Source organism: Peromyscus californicus, unplaced genomic scaffold (assembly GCF_007827085.1).
Source record: "Peromyscus californicus insignis strain IS unplaced genomic scaffold, ASM782708v3 Scaffold_4__1_contigs__length_199733344, whole genome shotgun sequence".
In the NCBI taxonomy this organism is placed as follows: domain Eukaryota; kingdom Metazoa; phylum Chordata; class Mammalia; order Rodentia; family Cricetidae; genus Peromyscus; species Peromyscus californicus.
The window spans coordinates 134,918,720-134,932,241 of record NW_026294562.1 but is presented as its reverse complement, the minus strand read 5'-3'; the positions used below and the strand labels follow the sequence as shown (position 1 = coordinate 134,932,241).

Sequence of the window (13,522 nt, the reverse complement as noted above, 5' to 3'; positions counted from 1 at the left end):
TTCACTGTCCAGAGATACTGGCAAGAGATTTCCCCATCACCCCATCCTCTTTCCTGGCCCTGGTCTTTGTAGCTATTGGTGTTTTTACTTCCCAGTGTACACAGAGGGGGAACCATCCATGTTTTGTTTTGTTTTATTTGTAAATGTTGATTTTCTTTAATTCTTTTAATTTTTATTTTATGTACACTGGTGTTTTGCCTGCATGTATATCTGTGTGAGGGTGTCAGGTCCCCAGGAACTGGGGTTACAGACAGCTGTGAGCTGCCATGTGGCTGCTGGGAATTGAACCCAGGTACTCTGGAAGAACAGCCAGTGCTCTTAACATCCATGTTTTTAAACCAGCTTCCTAAGTTTGTTCTTTCCTACCATTTCTATTGTTGGTGGTCAGAGTTAGTGGAAAATTCTTCTCTATTTTGGATTCTGTCGCTGGGTGAGGAGAGGAAGGCTCGGCTGCACCTGTGTAAAGGGCCATCTCTGTCCCAATACCTACAGGTGAGAGCTGGCACATCAGAACCACCACAGCATTGTCACCCCATGGCCACAGCAAGGGTTGGGGGAGCAGCTAGTCACTCGGTACTCAGTGGAGGGAAGGGCAGAGTTCTGGGACTGTGCTTGGCTTTGCTCGCCCAGTGAGAGGCCACCTGTGGGCTTTCAGTGTTAAGGACCTGGACTTCCGTGGGCTATTCATTTAAAAACAAACCTGATTTGTCTACTCTTAGCACCAGTTACACTCACAGCTTCCATACTTTCCAGAGGAGACCTCAACACTGGAACTGCAGTTGCCCCCAAGGTGCACCAGCTGGATCCTCCTCTTTTAGCCTACATGCGTTTATATGTCTTGTCCTTCCCAATCAAGAGCAGACCTTCTGCCTCCTAATCTGCCTAATCTACCATCTCCTTACCACTGCTGTCTGTGGTGCCGTGAAGCCTACCCTCGTAGGAGACCAGGAGGAGCTTGGGAAGGGTCAGAGGGGGATGAGACTCACCTTTCTGTCCACATCTGTTCGTCCTTGAAATGTCACTTCCTTATTCTCTTTTTTTTTTAATTTTTTAAACACATTTATAAAACTTCCTGCAGAGTATTGTTCATTCCCATCCAGCTCACACACATTGCAGCACCCATGCATGTGTGTGCTAGCACCCTGCAAGTGAAGGTGCCAGCTTCCAGTGCTTGCATGTGTGACCGTATGACAGTTGGCTAGCTGTGCACAGTGGCTGCCTTGTCTGTACTGCCATGAGCTGGTGAGTTTTTATGTGTTCCCCCTCCTTGCCGATACAGGCTGTCATTGGTCTTTTCCACTGTGGCGCTTCTGGTGGCCATGTCTCCTAGGGTGTGGGTCTCACTCACCAGTGGTGAAGCTGAGCATCTTGTGTGTATCTCCCTTGGATCTCCTTTTCTTGTGCTGGGCCTGTTCAAGTCATTTTAGTTTATATCTATCTAAGCTTCAACTGTGTCAATTTTTAGAAAGTCCTGAAAGATAACTATTTAGACATTGAAGATTCACGTCAGGTATGCATCTTTTTCCATGTGTATGTGTGTTCATATGTGTGTAGATGCATGTCTATGCACATGCCTGTGGAGATCAGAGGTTGACATCCAATATCTTTCTTCGCCGATTGCTTACCATCTTGTATTTTCAGGCAGGGTCTCTCACTTATATCCAGAACTCAACAACTCAACTAACTTCATTAGCTATCTTGCTCGGAAGTGCCTGTCTCTGCCTCCCAGGTGCTGGGATGGGTTTCCATGGTTACCCAGCATTTGTATAGGTGCAGGTGATCCAAATTCTGGTCCTTTTGCTTGGGTGGCAATAAACCATGTACTCAGCCCCAAAGATGCATCCTTAAAAACCCTCATGCTCCAGCCAGCTGTCCCTGTGTCAGGCATCCTGTGACAATGGATGGGCAGTTCTGTGCTCTTTCTCAGCGCCATCCCTAACTCACACCACTAAGCAGTGATCCCTTCCCCATTGGATCTTTGGTTTCTGCATCTGGAGGACACACTCAAGAACTTCTTCCGATGTTTTGCTCAGACTGTCTCCTGTGTGTCCTCAGGCCTTTGCTTTTGGGTAAGATTTCAACTTCCCGGCACCTCCCTGTCACAAGGCCTCATAGAGCATTGAGCCTGTGCTGTAGAGCCTGTAGGTCTGGGTCTTCAAGTTCTCTGAAGGAAATCCAATGGAAGGATGTGGACCTGCTCTCAGCTCTCCAGAGGGAATGCCTGTTCTGTCATGAGTTCTGTTCTTTCCTGTCCTCAGCTTTGCCCTGTCATGCTGGGGTTTTTGTTGTTTTAATCTTCATGGAGGTGTTTTGTTTTTATCCACCCTGAATAGCTTCAGAGGACCTCCGGGGTGAACAAGAGTCCCAGCCCTCTGCTTCACACCCACCTCATGTGGATCCAGCCTCTCCTCCCTGCCCCTGCTGATCCAGCAAAACATCTCCCAAGGCCCAGGCTATCTATGACTCGGGTTTCATCCAGGCAACCCCAGCATGGGATGCTTGGCAAACCCGGGCCCACCTGTGTCATGCTCCCCAGAACTTCTGTCAGGAAGCTGTTTACAGACCTTCTGCCCAGCTACATCCTCCCCACAACCACTCTTTCTGTCTTTCTGTGCCACGGATGAAGGGTGTACTTTTCTAATGGTTTCAGGATCATTATTCTGTAGGAGGGTCCCTTCAATGTCCTGGTTATTCTAGATAGTCTCTGAGGTTGCCACCCCTCTTATCTACTGGGATACTGAAACCATGGATAATACCAAACTCTATATATGCTATGCTTCTTCCTATACATCTAGGCCCATGAAAAGTTTAACTTTAAAATTTGACACAGTAAGAGGTTAATAATCGTGATAACATAATTACAACTGTTTGCTATAATGAAGGCATTTAAAACTTATGAATAATGTATTTCTGGCATGTCCCATCTTATATTTTAAGACCATGTTTAATTGTCCATAACTGAAACTACAGGAAGCAAAACTATGCGTTTGAGGAACCACTATACTGAGGAGCTGGACATGAAGAGTAGGGGCTCTGTGATCTTGCCACACATGGTAGAGGGATTACTTGGGTAGTGGACCGTGTGGCTAGTTGGTCAGTCTCCCTCTTTTCCCATGTTGGTCAAAGCAATGATTCTAATTATTTTTTTTTTATCAATTATTGAGCTATGGGTCTCACTTTCTTTTTCCATTTTCGTGTGTGTGTGTGTGTGTGTGTGTGTGTGTGTGTGTGTGTGTGTGTGATGCATGAATGTATGTTTGTTTGTATCTGTGTGGCTGTGCATTTACTTGTGTGCACATGGATGTAGGGTAGGTGCCCAAGGTTGATGCTGGGAACCATCCACCATAGCAATTCCACCCTATCTTCCACGGGGCCCACAGACCAGGGGGACACTTGTAGATCGAACTTTTGGGGAAGGCATTGTGGGTGTCAGAGGTGAGAAGCTGCATTGAAGAACAGGACAAAAGTCTGCTCAAGGGTTCCTTGAAGTCATCCTCTGGCATGCAGGAGGATGCTGCCTGGAGGCCCTCATGCAGTGTGCCTAGGAAAATGGGGCAGGAAGCCTGCTCCTCTTCAATGTCTCTCTAGAACCTTGTATTAACAAAGCTGAGCATCAAGACTATTTTAACTGTAGACTCATCTCATGCTATCCAGGGTAAGTATTCTTCCATTAGAATTTAAAAGCTACTCTCCTATGTTTCTTTTTTAAATTGTTTCTTTTATTTTTGAGATTATAATATAATCACATCATTTCTCTCTTCCTGATCCTCACTCCAAACCTTCCATATGCTCCCTCTTGCTCTCTTTCAAATTCATGGCCTCTTTGCATTAATTGTTGTTTTATTTATATATATATATATATATATTCATATATATATAAATATATATATATTCCTAAATACAACATGTTTAGTCCATACAATGTTGCTTGCACATGTGTTTTCAGGCTGACCATTTGGTATTGGATAACCAATTGGTGTGCTCTTCCCTAGAGAAGACTATTTTCCAAGCATTCCTTCATTGCCTGGAGTTCTTTATGTAGGGCTGAGACCTTACCGGCTTTTCCCTGTCCACATTAGCATGTCTGTTGTCCTTATTTAACTCCCATTTAGGTAGTCATGTTGGTAAGACTTTATGGGTATAGCATCTCACATTCCTAGAGGATACAATCTCACAGCAAATTCCCTGAACCTCTGGCTCTTACAATCTTTCTGTCCCCTCTTCCTCAATGTTTCCTATGCCTTAGGTGTATCCATTGAGATAGGCTCTGCAATTCTGAGTCTTTATTTGTTCTGATTTTCTGTCTCCACCTGTTTCAAAGAGAAGTTTCCTAGATGAAGGGTGAGGACTACACTCATCTGTGGGTTAAGAAAAAAATATTCAGAATGTAGTTACAGCTTATGCCAGTTTAATAAAATGAATGTTGTAGGTTCTCTTCCAAGATGTATGACTTCACCAGCCCTGGGTAGTTGGGAAGGTTTCTAGTACCAGACATGATTTCCCTCCTGTTGAATGGGCCTGAAATTCAATCAGAGAGTGGTTGGTTACCACCAAGGTGCATGTACCACTCCTGCACCCGTAGGGTTATTTATTGTCTTCTGATGCGAGTCTAGTGGTAACAAGGTTTATGATTTCTTAATCTGGAAACCTTTTTATTTTTCCCCTTATCTTTGAAGGATTATTTTTCAGATGCAGAGTTCTTGACTGATCGTTTAGTTTTCTGAGCATGTGAACTATATCAGCTTGCTGTTTTGTCTACCAAGACTTCCTCTGGGAAATCTGGTGACAGTCTTCTTAAGATGCCTTGTATGTGGCCTGTCTTAATGTCTTGGTGCTCCCAAGACTCTCTTTGTCTTTTGGTAGTTTAGTTATACTGCATCCCAGTGTGGGTCCCTCTCTGTTTGTCCCACTTGGTGTTTGCTGGGCTACTCATAGCTTTTTATCTTCCTTCAAATTCCTAAAGTTTTCATCCATCCTTTGTTCAGTTTGTGTCCTTACCCCTTTCTCTTCTCTTTCTGAAACTTCTATAAGGTGTACACTTGGTGCTATTCAATGGGTAGTTTCTGTTCCCTTTTGTTCAGTCTTTTTTCACTGTGCTTCTTACACTTAATCATGTCAATTTTCTCATTGTGCTGGTTAGTTTTTTTGTCAACTTGACACAAGCTAGAGTCACCTGGAAGAGGAACCTTCAACTGAGGAACTGCCTCCATCATAATGACCTTTGGGCATGTCTGTGGGGCACTTTCTTGATTAATGGATGATTTGGGAAGGCCCAGCTTGCTGTAGGTGATGCCATCCCTGGGCAGGTAGGTGGTCCTTGGTTGTGTAAGAAAGCCAGCTGAGTAGGCTGGTGAGCAGCCTTCCTACGTTGTCTCTACCTTAGTTCCCACCTCAAGGTTCCTGCCTTGAGATCCTGCACTGACTTCCCTCAGTGATGGAGTGTGCCCTGTAAGATATAAAAACTCTTTCCTCCCCAACTTGCTCTTGGTCGGGGCGTTCGATCACAGAACACAAAAAAGTCTTTTCCGGTTTGTAGGTTCGTTCTTCTATCTACTAAAATCTGCTTTGAACTCATTTGATTTTTGTGTTTTTCAGCTTTTGATATTATCTTTGTTTCTTTTTACTAATTCTGTCTCTTGACACAGATACGCCTGTCTCTGTGTTTTCCTCCCACCCTTAGGCATCTTTACGACAGTTGTTTTAAAGCAGTTCTCTATTGTCTTTGTCACAGATGGGTCTGCCGATCTGTTGGGTTCCTTTGAATGAGATACCTTTTTCTTTCGTGCTGTGTAACATTTTTGCTGGAAACTGGACATCTGAGTCTATGGCAGCTTCAGGGTTCCTCTCTCTGATGCCTTTGTTTTGCTTATGGCTGAATGATAACCCCATGCCAGGTCTTGAGCTGAAGTAAGAGTTTAAGGCTTCGCAGGTCTTTTCTGACCCTGTATCTTGTCCTGGCCGTGCCTCATAGCTTTCTAACTCCTGGAGATTCAGTTGCCTTTGAATGACTTAATACAATAATGTCTGACTTGCATTTATTTATCTATCCATCTATCTATCTATCTATCTATCCATCTATCTATCTATCTATCTATCTATCTATCTATCTATCTATCTATCTATCGACAGGGTATGTAGCCCTGACTGTCCTGGAAGTTGACTGGCATTTAGGAGGGACAAATGGTGGTGAGGAGCAGGGAAGTCGATCTTTGAAAATCCTTTGAAGCCATGTCGTCACCTGTCGGGGTCTTCAGCAATGTCAGGTTGTGTCTATAACTCAGTAGTCAGCACGTGGAACCTGAGGCTAGATAGTTAGCCAAGAAGGCTTTTCTTACACCCGGCTCCATCAGGGTCTTGATTATCTTTCCTAGTGCTTGGAATGGAAGATGAATATTAGCTTCCACCATACTAAAGGATGAAGTGGACCAAAGTGAACTACAGTTTACCAGCCAGGAATCTACAAGCTTTGACATACACTCCCACATTTCAAAATAGTTACTGATGACAGTTTTAGCTGTCTAGGTAGAGACAGATTCCTGCGTCACGGACGTAGGGAGATTCCTGATGTTTTCCACTCTGACATCTTTCTCACTCTCCACCTCTCATTTCCCCTCCTCCTCCTCTCCTTCCTCCCTGTCATTTTAAGGTAACCACCCAGGCACTTAGCTCAATTCCATCTGCTGTTTATTGAAGTCCACCCCAGGTCCTACTGGGGACTCTTAGAGAAGGGGAGGAAGGGACTCAGCTCACCATTCCTCAAACCTGATTAGCATTACACAGCACAGCAGAGACCCAAACAAGAGGATGAGAATTCCACGTGAAAAGGAAGGTAAGATGGAAATGGCCGGAGTACCAGATAGAGAATAAGAGGGCAGGAGGCAGGGAGCTAGACTGGAGGCAGGAAGGCCATTTGCTCTGGGAGAAAATACAGCATGAGCGATGATCTGGAGAGAGGCAGCTCAAGCCTGCATGAGATGCAATGGGCTGCTGCTTTCGGGGTTCAGGTCTCTTATGTCCACCAGTGCTGGTGATGCCTCTATGAGAGCCTGCTAGGGGTGCCACAACACACTCACACAGATCTTAAACAACAGGTTTTTTTTTCCCTCAGAGTTTACAGAGCTAGAAGTCTAAGATCAAGGGGTCAGCATGGTTGGTCCTCTCTCCTAGCTTCTGGTGATTTGATGACAATATCTGGTGTCTCTTGGGGTGCAGAAGCTTTACCAAGACCTCTGCTTCCCTTCTCTCATAGAGTTTTCTGTGTGTAGCTGTCTACATTTAAAAAATAAACTTTTTAATGCTTTATATTTACTTGGTGTGTGCATGTGCGCATGTGCAAGGGTGCTGGTGCAGAGGTCAGAGGATAACTTGCAGGAGTCAGTTCTCTGGCTTCTACCATGTGGGTTCCAGGGATGAAACGCAGGTCACCAGGTTTACCAGCAATGACCTTTACCTGTCCTCTGCTGTAACCTCATCTTGATTAGTTGCATCTGCAGTGACCCCACTTCCCACTAAGGTTACCGTTCTGGGGCCCTGGGGCAGGGTAGGATTTTACTATACAAATGAAGGAGAGGAGGACATGGTTTAGCATGGACCAGCTTGCCAGAAGATGCATGCTGTATCATGCATCCCCTCTAGGTCCCCAGTCATGGGAACTTACCTATTACCTTGAAAGTGTCTCTCCCGATACCCCATGTGTCTTTTGGGTCCCGGTCCCTTCTGTTCCATCTGTACTTGCCTTATAATACACAAATCCATTCTGTGTATACTTGGTACCTGAGCCCAGAGTCCTGGGGGACATGGTGTGAGGTCGTGTCTATCTAAGTTCACCATATGATCACTTCTCTGAGGTGTGCTTGCCTGGTGCTCTAGGCAGGAAACAGCACACAAGGCCCAGCTGCCAGATACCATCAGCCCTTTAAAGGAATGGCCATTTCTTCATGAGCCTAACTCATGACACCTCGGAGGGCCATTAGTTTGTATAATTTTCCCAACCTCCTGTCCTCTAGGGTAAAGAATTATTTAGTGTTTATAAGGTTGACAGGGACCTGCAAGGGGCCTCTCCTTCTATGTGGCATGTTGTTCCCAAGACACCTTGCAAACTATGAGAGTGGCCTCATCTGCTGTACCACATGTTTTTATAAAGTTTGGTTATGACATAACTGCACTCATCACTTCAGATGTTAGCTGTGGCTGCTTCTGTATTAATAGTAGTTGCCGCGGTAAACCGTGAGGCTCAAAACTACATCTTCTCTGCCCTTCCTTGATTGAAAAGGTTCATTGGCCTCTGGGGTAGACTTTTATAAAGACCTATGCCACTCTCTATTCTTTTATCTTTCCTCTAAAATCATGCTCAGAGGGTAGCCCACAGGCATGATGAATGGCAGAGGGAGGGACATAAGACCCCCCCATACTTGGTTGGTGAGTACAAAATGTAGGTAACAGGCATGTGAGTGTGTAAATACCCACAGTGTGCAGTTTTGTCTTTTATGCTGAATTTCAATATAAAGTAATTAATCACACTATATCACTATGACCTTGGTACCATGGAGATGTATGGAAGCCTTGAACTTGTCTAGGTCAGAGTCTCTCAAGGACACCTTGGGGCCCCTCAGAGCAGCTAAGCAAAGCCTTGTTGTGGCTAGCCCAGCCTGTATCCTGCCATTCTATCTTGATGCACCTTAGATATGTGGTCTCTACCAGTGAACACAGCCCATTCTCTAGAACTGCTCACCACCCAGTCAGTCTAGACATGACACCTAGGAATCCAGGCCACAGGAATGACCTCATACTTGCCCTGATTAAGGTGGCAGAGCTGGGACTTAACTGGCCAATGTCCAGAAACTGGTTGTGTGTGAGTGAACTAATCACCCCACTTATTACAAAGTAAATGAGAACTCTTTACTCATCCTTCCTAAAACTTGGCAACTTCTAGAACATATCAAAGAACTATTGTTGTTTTTTTTAATGTCTTCATTTTAATGAAAAAAAATTTTTTAAGTACCAAAATTTTCTTTGGGGTGTTCAAGGTTACACATGACCAAGTCTTCAATTCATCTAGAAGAGACGACTTGTGGATCTTGCCAAACAGACACTCATTGTGTCCTGCTTCCCTATGACCTTTATTTACAGCCCTTTGGTGCATTTTTCTGCTGGCTCACTTGAGCATGCCTCAATGTGGGACTGGGGTTACCCAGATGTGGTTTATAGGAGAGACCCAGTTGCTCTGGAAACCTTGCCCACCCTCTCCTGGCAACAGTCCAATACCCTCTGCTGTTTCCACCAGACCAGCTGGCTAACACAAATCTTCTTCCTTCTAGCCCTGGGCCTGGAGGCACACACTGCCAGGGGGCCAGCGTAGAGCACGCCGCCTGTGAGAACCTGCCCTGCCCCAAGGGTGTGCCCAGCTTCCGGGACCAGCAGTGCCAAGCCCATGACCGACTGAGTAGCAAGAAGAGGGGCCTGTTGACAGCGGTGGTGGTTGATGGTAAAGGCCCTTCCTTTCAACGTAGCCTCCCTCCTCCTTTTCTCGAGAACTGTAAAACCTACTTAGGGGTGCTCATAATCCTCAACCCCCATCCCATCCCATCCGAGAACACACCTGTCCCCGGCCCAAGTTAGTCATGGCCCTACTCCTACAATAGTAGAACTGAATACTAACAACTTGAGATCTCCCCACACAGGCCATAAAGGCAGACAGGAGGCTAGATTCATTCACAGCAGGGCAAGTGCAGTGCGCTAGCATCTGATTTCCAGTGCGCTGTGTTCTGAGGTACCAAGAGTAGAATGGTATGTTTGAGTGCGTACCATTTTGCTTTCCTGGGTTCATTTTGGGTTGGCTTTACTCTCTGCCTAGAGTGCTTGGAAGACTTTTGAGAACTGTGTATGGAAGCAGGTGACCAACACAGGTCACTTTCCAAGGACTTTCTTCCCCATCAGGAGAGTGTATGCCATACACGGCCAGAGTAACCAAGAAACAAGTCGAGGTGTCGGGTCATGTCTCCGTAGAGTCTGTAATGTCTGGTCATTGGAGGTGAGGACACCCCGAAGCCTAGTCCAGAGTGTGGGGGTTTTTGCTGTTGTTGCTGTTGCTGTTTTACCTAACATGCTTCTCTTTGAGAAACGTGACTTTGTATTGTAATGCTGACAGTATGGTACCATTTATCAGTCACACCCCAAGCCAGGCACAAGTTAGCTCCATTCATGGTCTCTTGGAGTAAGCAAAAGAGGTGACAGGTTATGTGACATCCGAGCTCCTGCAGCTGACAAAGTTGACTCAGAGAATAACCCACTGGCTCTCAGTGTTCAGATGCAACGAGGGACGCTTAGAACTAATGCAGCGGGGTCTGATTTCTGTAACCTCCAGATGTTTTACAGAAGAATGAAGTCTAGTACCATCTTGGTTTTCTTCCCCTGAAATGTCCATTTTGTCACCTGCAATTACAAGTTCAAATGTTCCTAGCTGTTTCTAGAGAAACCCAGATATCCCTGGCAACAGCAGTTTCTGGTCTGCAGCTTTTTCCTTTCCGGTCTACAGTTTTTTCCTTTTTTTTTTTTTTTGTTTGTTCTTTTCTTTCCTTCCTTCCTTCCTTTCTTCCTCCTTTCCTTCTTTCTTTTTTATTTTAAATAATGAATTAATTTTTATTTATCTATTTATTTGTTTTTTTTTTTTCAAGACAGGGTTTCTCTGTGTAGCCCTGGATATTTTGGAATTCCCTCTCTAGACCAAGATGGTTTTGAACTACAAAGATCCGCCTGCCTCTGCCTCCCAAGTGCTAAGAATAAAGGCGTGAGCCACCACCCACCACCTGACTCAGATCTGCATCTTTTAGCCCAACAAGCTGACTGCTCAGTTTTGTCTTAAAAAAAATAGCACACAGTGTTTTCAGTGGTACCTGCTTAGCTGGGGACTTTTAAGGTAATAGAAAGTTCATTCTCCGGACATTTTCCTTGTATTTAAAAAGACATCAACTCTGGGGGCTGGTTAATTATGGCTATGCTGCCACTTAACCAGCAGAATATGAGAGGATCTTGGCTTTCTCAAACCCAACTTTCCCTGATGAGAAAGGAGACAGGAGACTTCCCTCTCCCAAATAAGAGGGTACTGTTGGAGTACCCTTACTTCTCCCTGTCTGGTCCTTAATGTGGTGCATGAACAGCCTGCAGGCTTCCACCTATCTCAGGCATAGTCAGACCCCTGACTGGGACAGAGACATGACCAGAGAGCTGTCACAGTCCAGGGCAGCAGCTCACTCTGGTGAGATCCACCCTGTCACCAAGGCTTCGTTGTCTCCAGAAAGCCAGGTAAAAATGACTTGATGCCTCTCTGTCCTCTCCTCCTTCCCTAGAGCCAGCAGGCGTTAGCGATGGGACACCCTGCGCCTTCTCCAGGTCCGCTCAGCTCTGTGTGGCCGGGGGTGAGGGGAGTGGGGGAGGGGGGGTTATTTGTTGCTTGACTGCTTCGTTTTTAACCCCTTTTGCTTCACGTATTTAGGGCGGAAGCCTCACTTGAGCAACTCCATCTTAAACTTCTATTCACTGCTAACAGCTTTGGAATAGCTGAGTGCTTCAGTTCCCTTATCATTGTAGCAGTGAAATCTTCTGTCTGCCCAGACTGCCCTCGTGGGGAGGCTCCTTGAGGACTTCGATGGGTCTAGAATGCATTTTCTCACCCATTTGCCTCTTGTTCCATCCTGCCCATGTAACAAATAATTAGATCTGGTGGGTGTTACCTTTGACCTGAAAAGGCCAGCCATATTTGATAAGCATAGCTTACAGACTGGTAGTGTTTAGCCTTTGAAGGAGAGGCCTTGGGTTCAGGACTTTGTGAGGGTAGTTTGACCCATCGTCCTCTGGTGTGAAATTGCCATGACTTCTTAAGTATGTGGTTCCACTTCCCTCAGTATACCAGAAGCCAGCATTTTTTTTATAGCGTTTCAGAAGGGCAAGAGCGAAATAATAAATGGCTGATTCAGATAGCTGAAGATAAGGGTTCCTCTGAAGCCCTGCTTTCTAAAAGGCACAGTTCTGAAGCCCTGCTTTCTAAAAGGCACAATAATTCTAGCTGAGCCGTGAGAGGAGCGATCCCTGCGGTTGGGCTCTGGCTCCAGCAGTCCATTATAACTGGCCTATTCACAGCACTGCCATCGCTGCAGAATTCTTTGGGGGTGAGTGACACACGGTTCAGGAAAGGGGAGCAGTATTTTCTCTCTTTTTTTTTCTCTCTCTCTCTCCTCTTTTAGAAAGAATTCTTGCAGAGGTAGTCTTTCCGAAGGAGGACTCAGGACCACAAGTCCATCCCACCTCCAAAGGAAGATAAAGGCTGTCCTTAGAAAAGACCCCAAAGAGGAGAAGCCTTTAGACAGAAACCCTCTGCAGTGGCCGCCTGCCAAATCCAGACTGTTGCTGCTTTTCCTGTGGGATTTTGTCACAGTAGAAACATTCAAGGGTTCAGGCCCGTGTGACCAGGCCAACAGCAGGCTCCATGCCCACTAAACTGTTAGAAAGCTATGTCTGGACAAAGTAGCCTTTGCCCAGCTCCCTTGCCTCACACAACAGACCCACCCACCCCAGCTCCTGTCTGAGGGAATAAGGGATGTGAGGGTCAGAGCTGAGACTCCTACTCAACCAAGGAGCCCAGAAGTGGAGGCTGACTGTGACAAAGGCGTATGGTGTTCTTGAAGGACCCAATGAAGGGCTGGAACCAAAAAATTTAAAGATATTAGGACCTTCTGTGGCTTCCAAAACTTACCAATGGGAATCTTGCCTCTGCTGAAGGCTGCCTTTCTCGAAACTTCTCCATGTACAGCCAACCAGGGAAACCCACAGCTCCTCTTAAGTGAATCTGTATTCCATCTCTGAATCCTTCCAGATCAGTTATGGCTCAGAATTCAGAGCTTTGTAGTGTTTGAAAGGCCATGATGGCTCAGCAGTCCCATAATAACACCTCCACTGGGACCCAAAGGGGCACATGACAGCCGGCCGGGAGCCCCTAATGAGGCAGGTACTCACTCCTGCCAGGGAAGGCTGACTTTGTAACTAGAGAGTTTGCCGCACAGAGTAGAAAACACTCATTTTCAGTGCTTTTCACATGTTGAGTTATCAGGACAAAGACTGGTCATTCTGGCTGTGGTCACGTGGTAAGTGCTGTTCCAGTTTACTGAGACCTGTCTGTAGGATCTGGCTTCTAGGTCATGGTGACTCTGCTTGGTCTGTTTATGGTCAGGTGGACTCTACTGTCCCAATCAGCTAGATCCTGGGACCTGGGACCTGGTTATGAAGTCCTGGTGGATGGCTTGTGGAAGAGAAGATTGAGTAGCTAAGACAGAAGACAAGAAGGTCTGACAATTCTGGCCTCTATGTTAGGTAGACTCTGCCTCAGTAAGTAAGACTTTGTAACGAGTCCAAGAGAGAGCAGTAAGAACAGTGTGAGGCACGGTGTCCCATGTTCCCTGTGGAGCGCAGGATGAATTCCAGCCCACTGTAAGCTGACATAATCATCAGCTCTCAAGCCTCAGAGCCCATC

At 45.9% G+C, this 13,522-nt stretch overlaps 1 protein-coding gene across 2 annotated transcripts in view; it reads left to right on the top strand.

Moving 5' to 3' along the window:
* Positions 1-13,522, top strand: part of Adamts17 (ADAM metallopeptidase with thrombospondin type 1 motif 17) — a 323,860-nt gene that overhangs the window by 203,846 nt on the left and 106,492 nt on the right. For both annotated transcript variants that reach the window (XM_052763539.1, XM_052763540.1), the window contains exon 13: positions 9,318-9,484. In XM_052763539.1, coding sequence (XP_052619499.1) covers positions 9,318-9,484 — 167 coding nt within the window. The remainder of the gene's footprint in view (positions 1-9,317; positions 9,485-13,522) is intronic.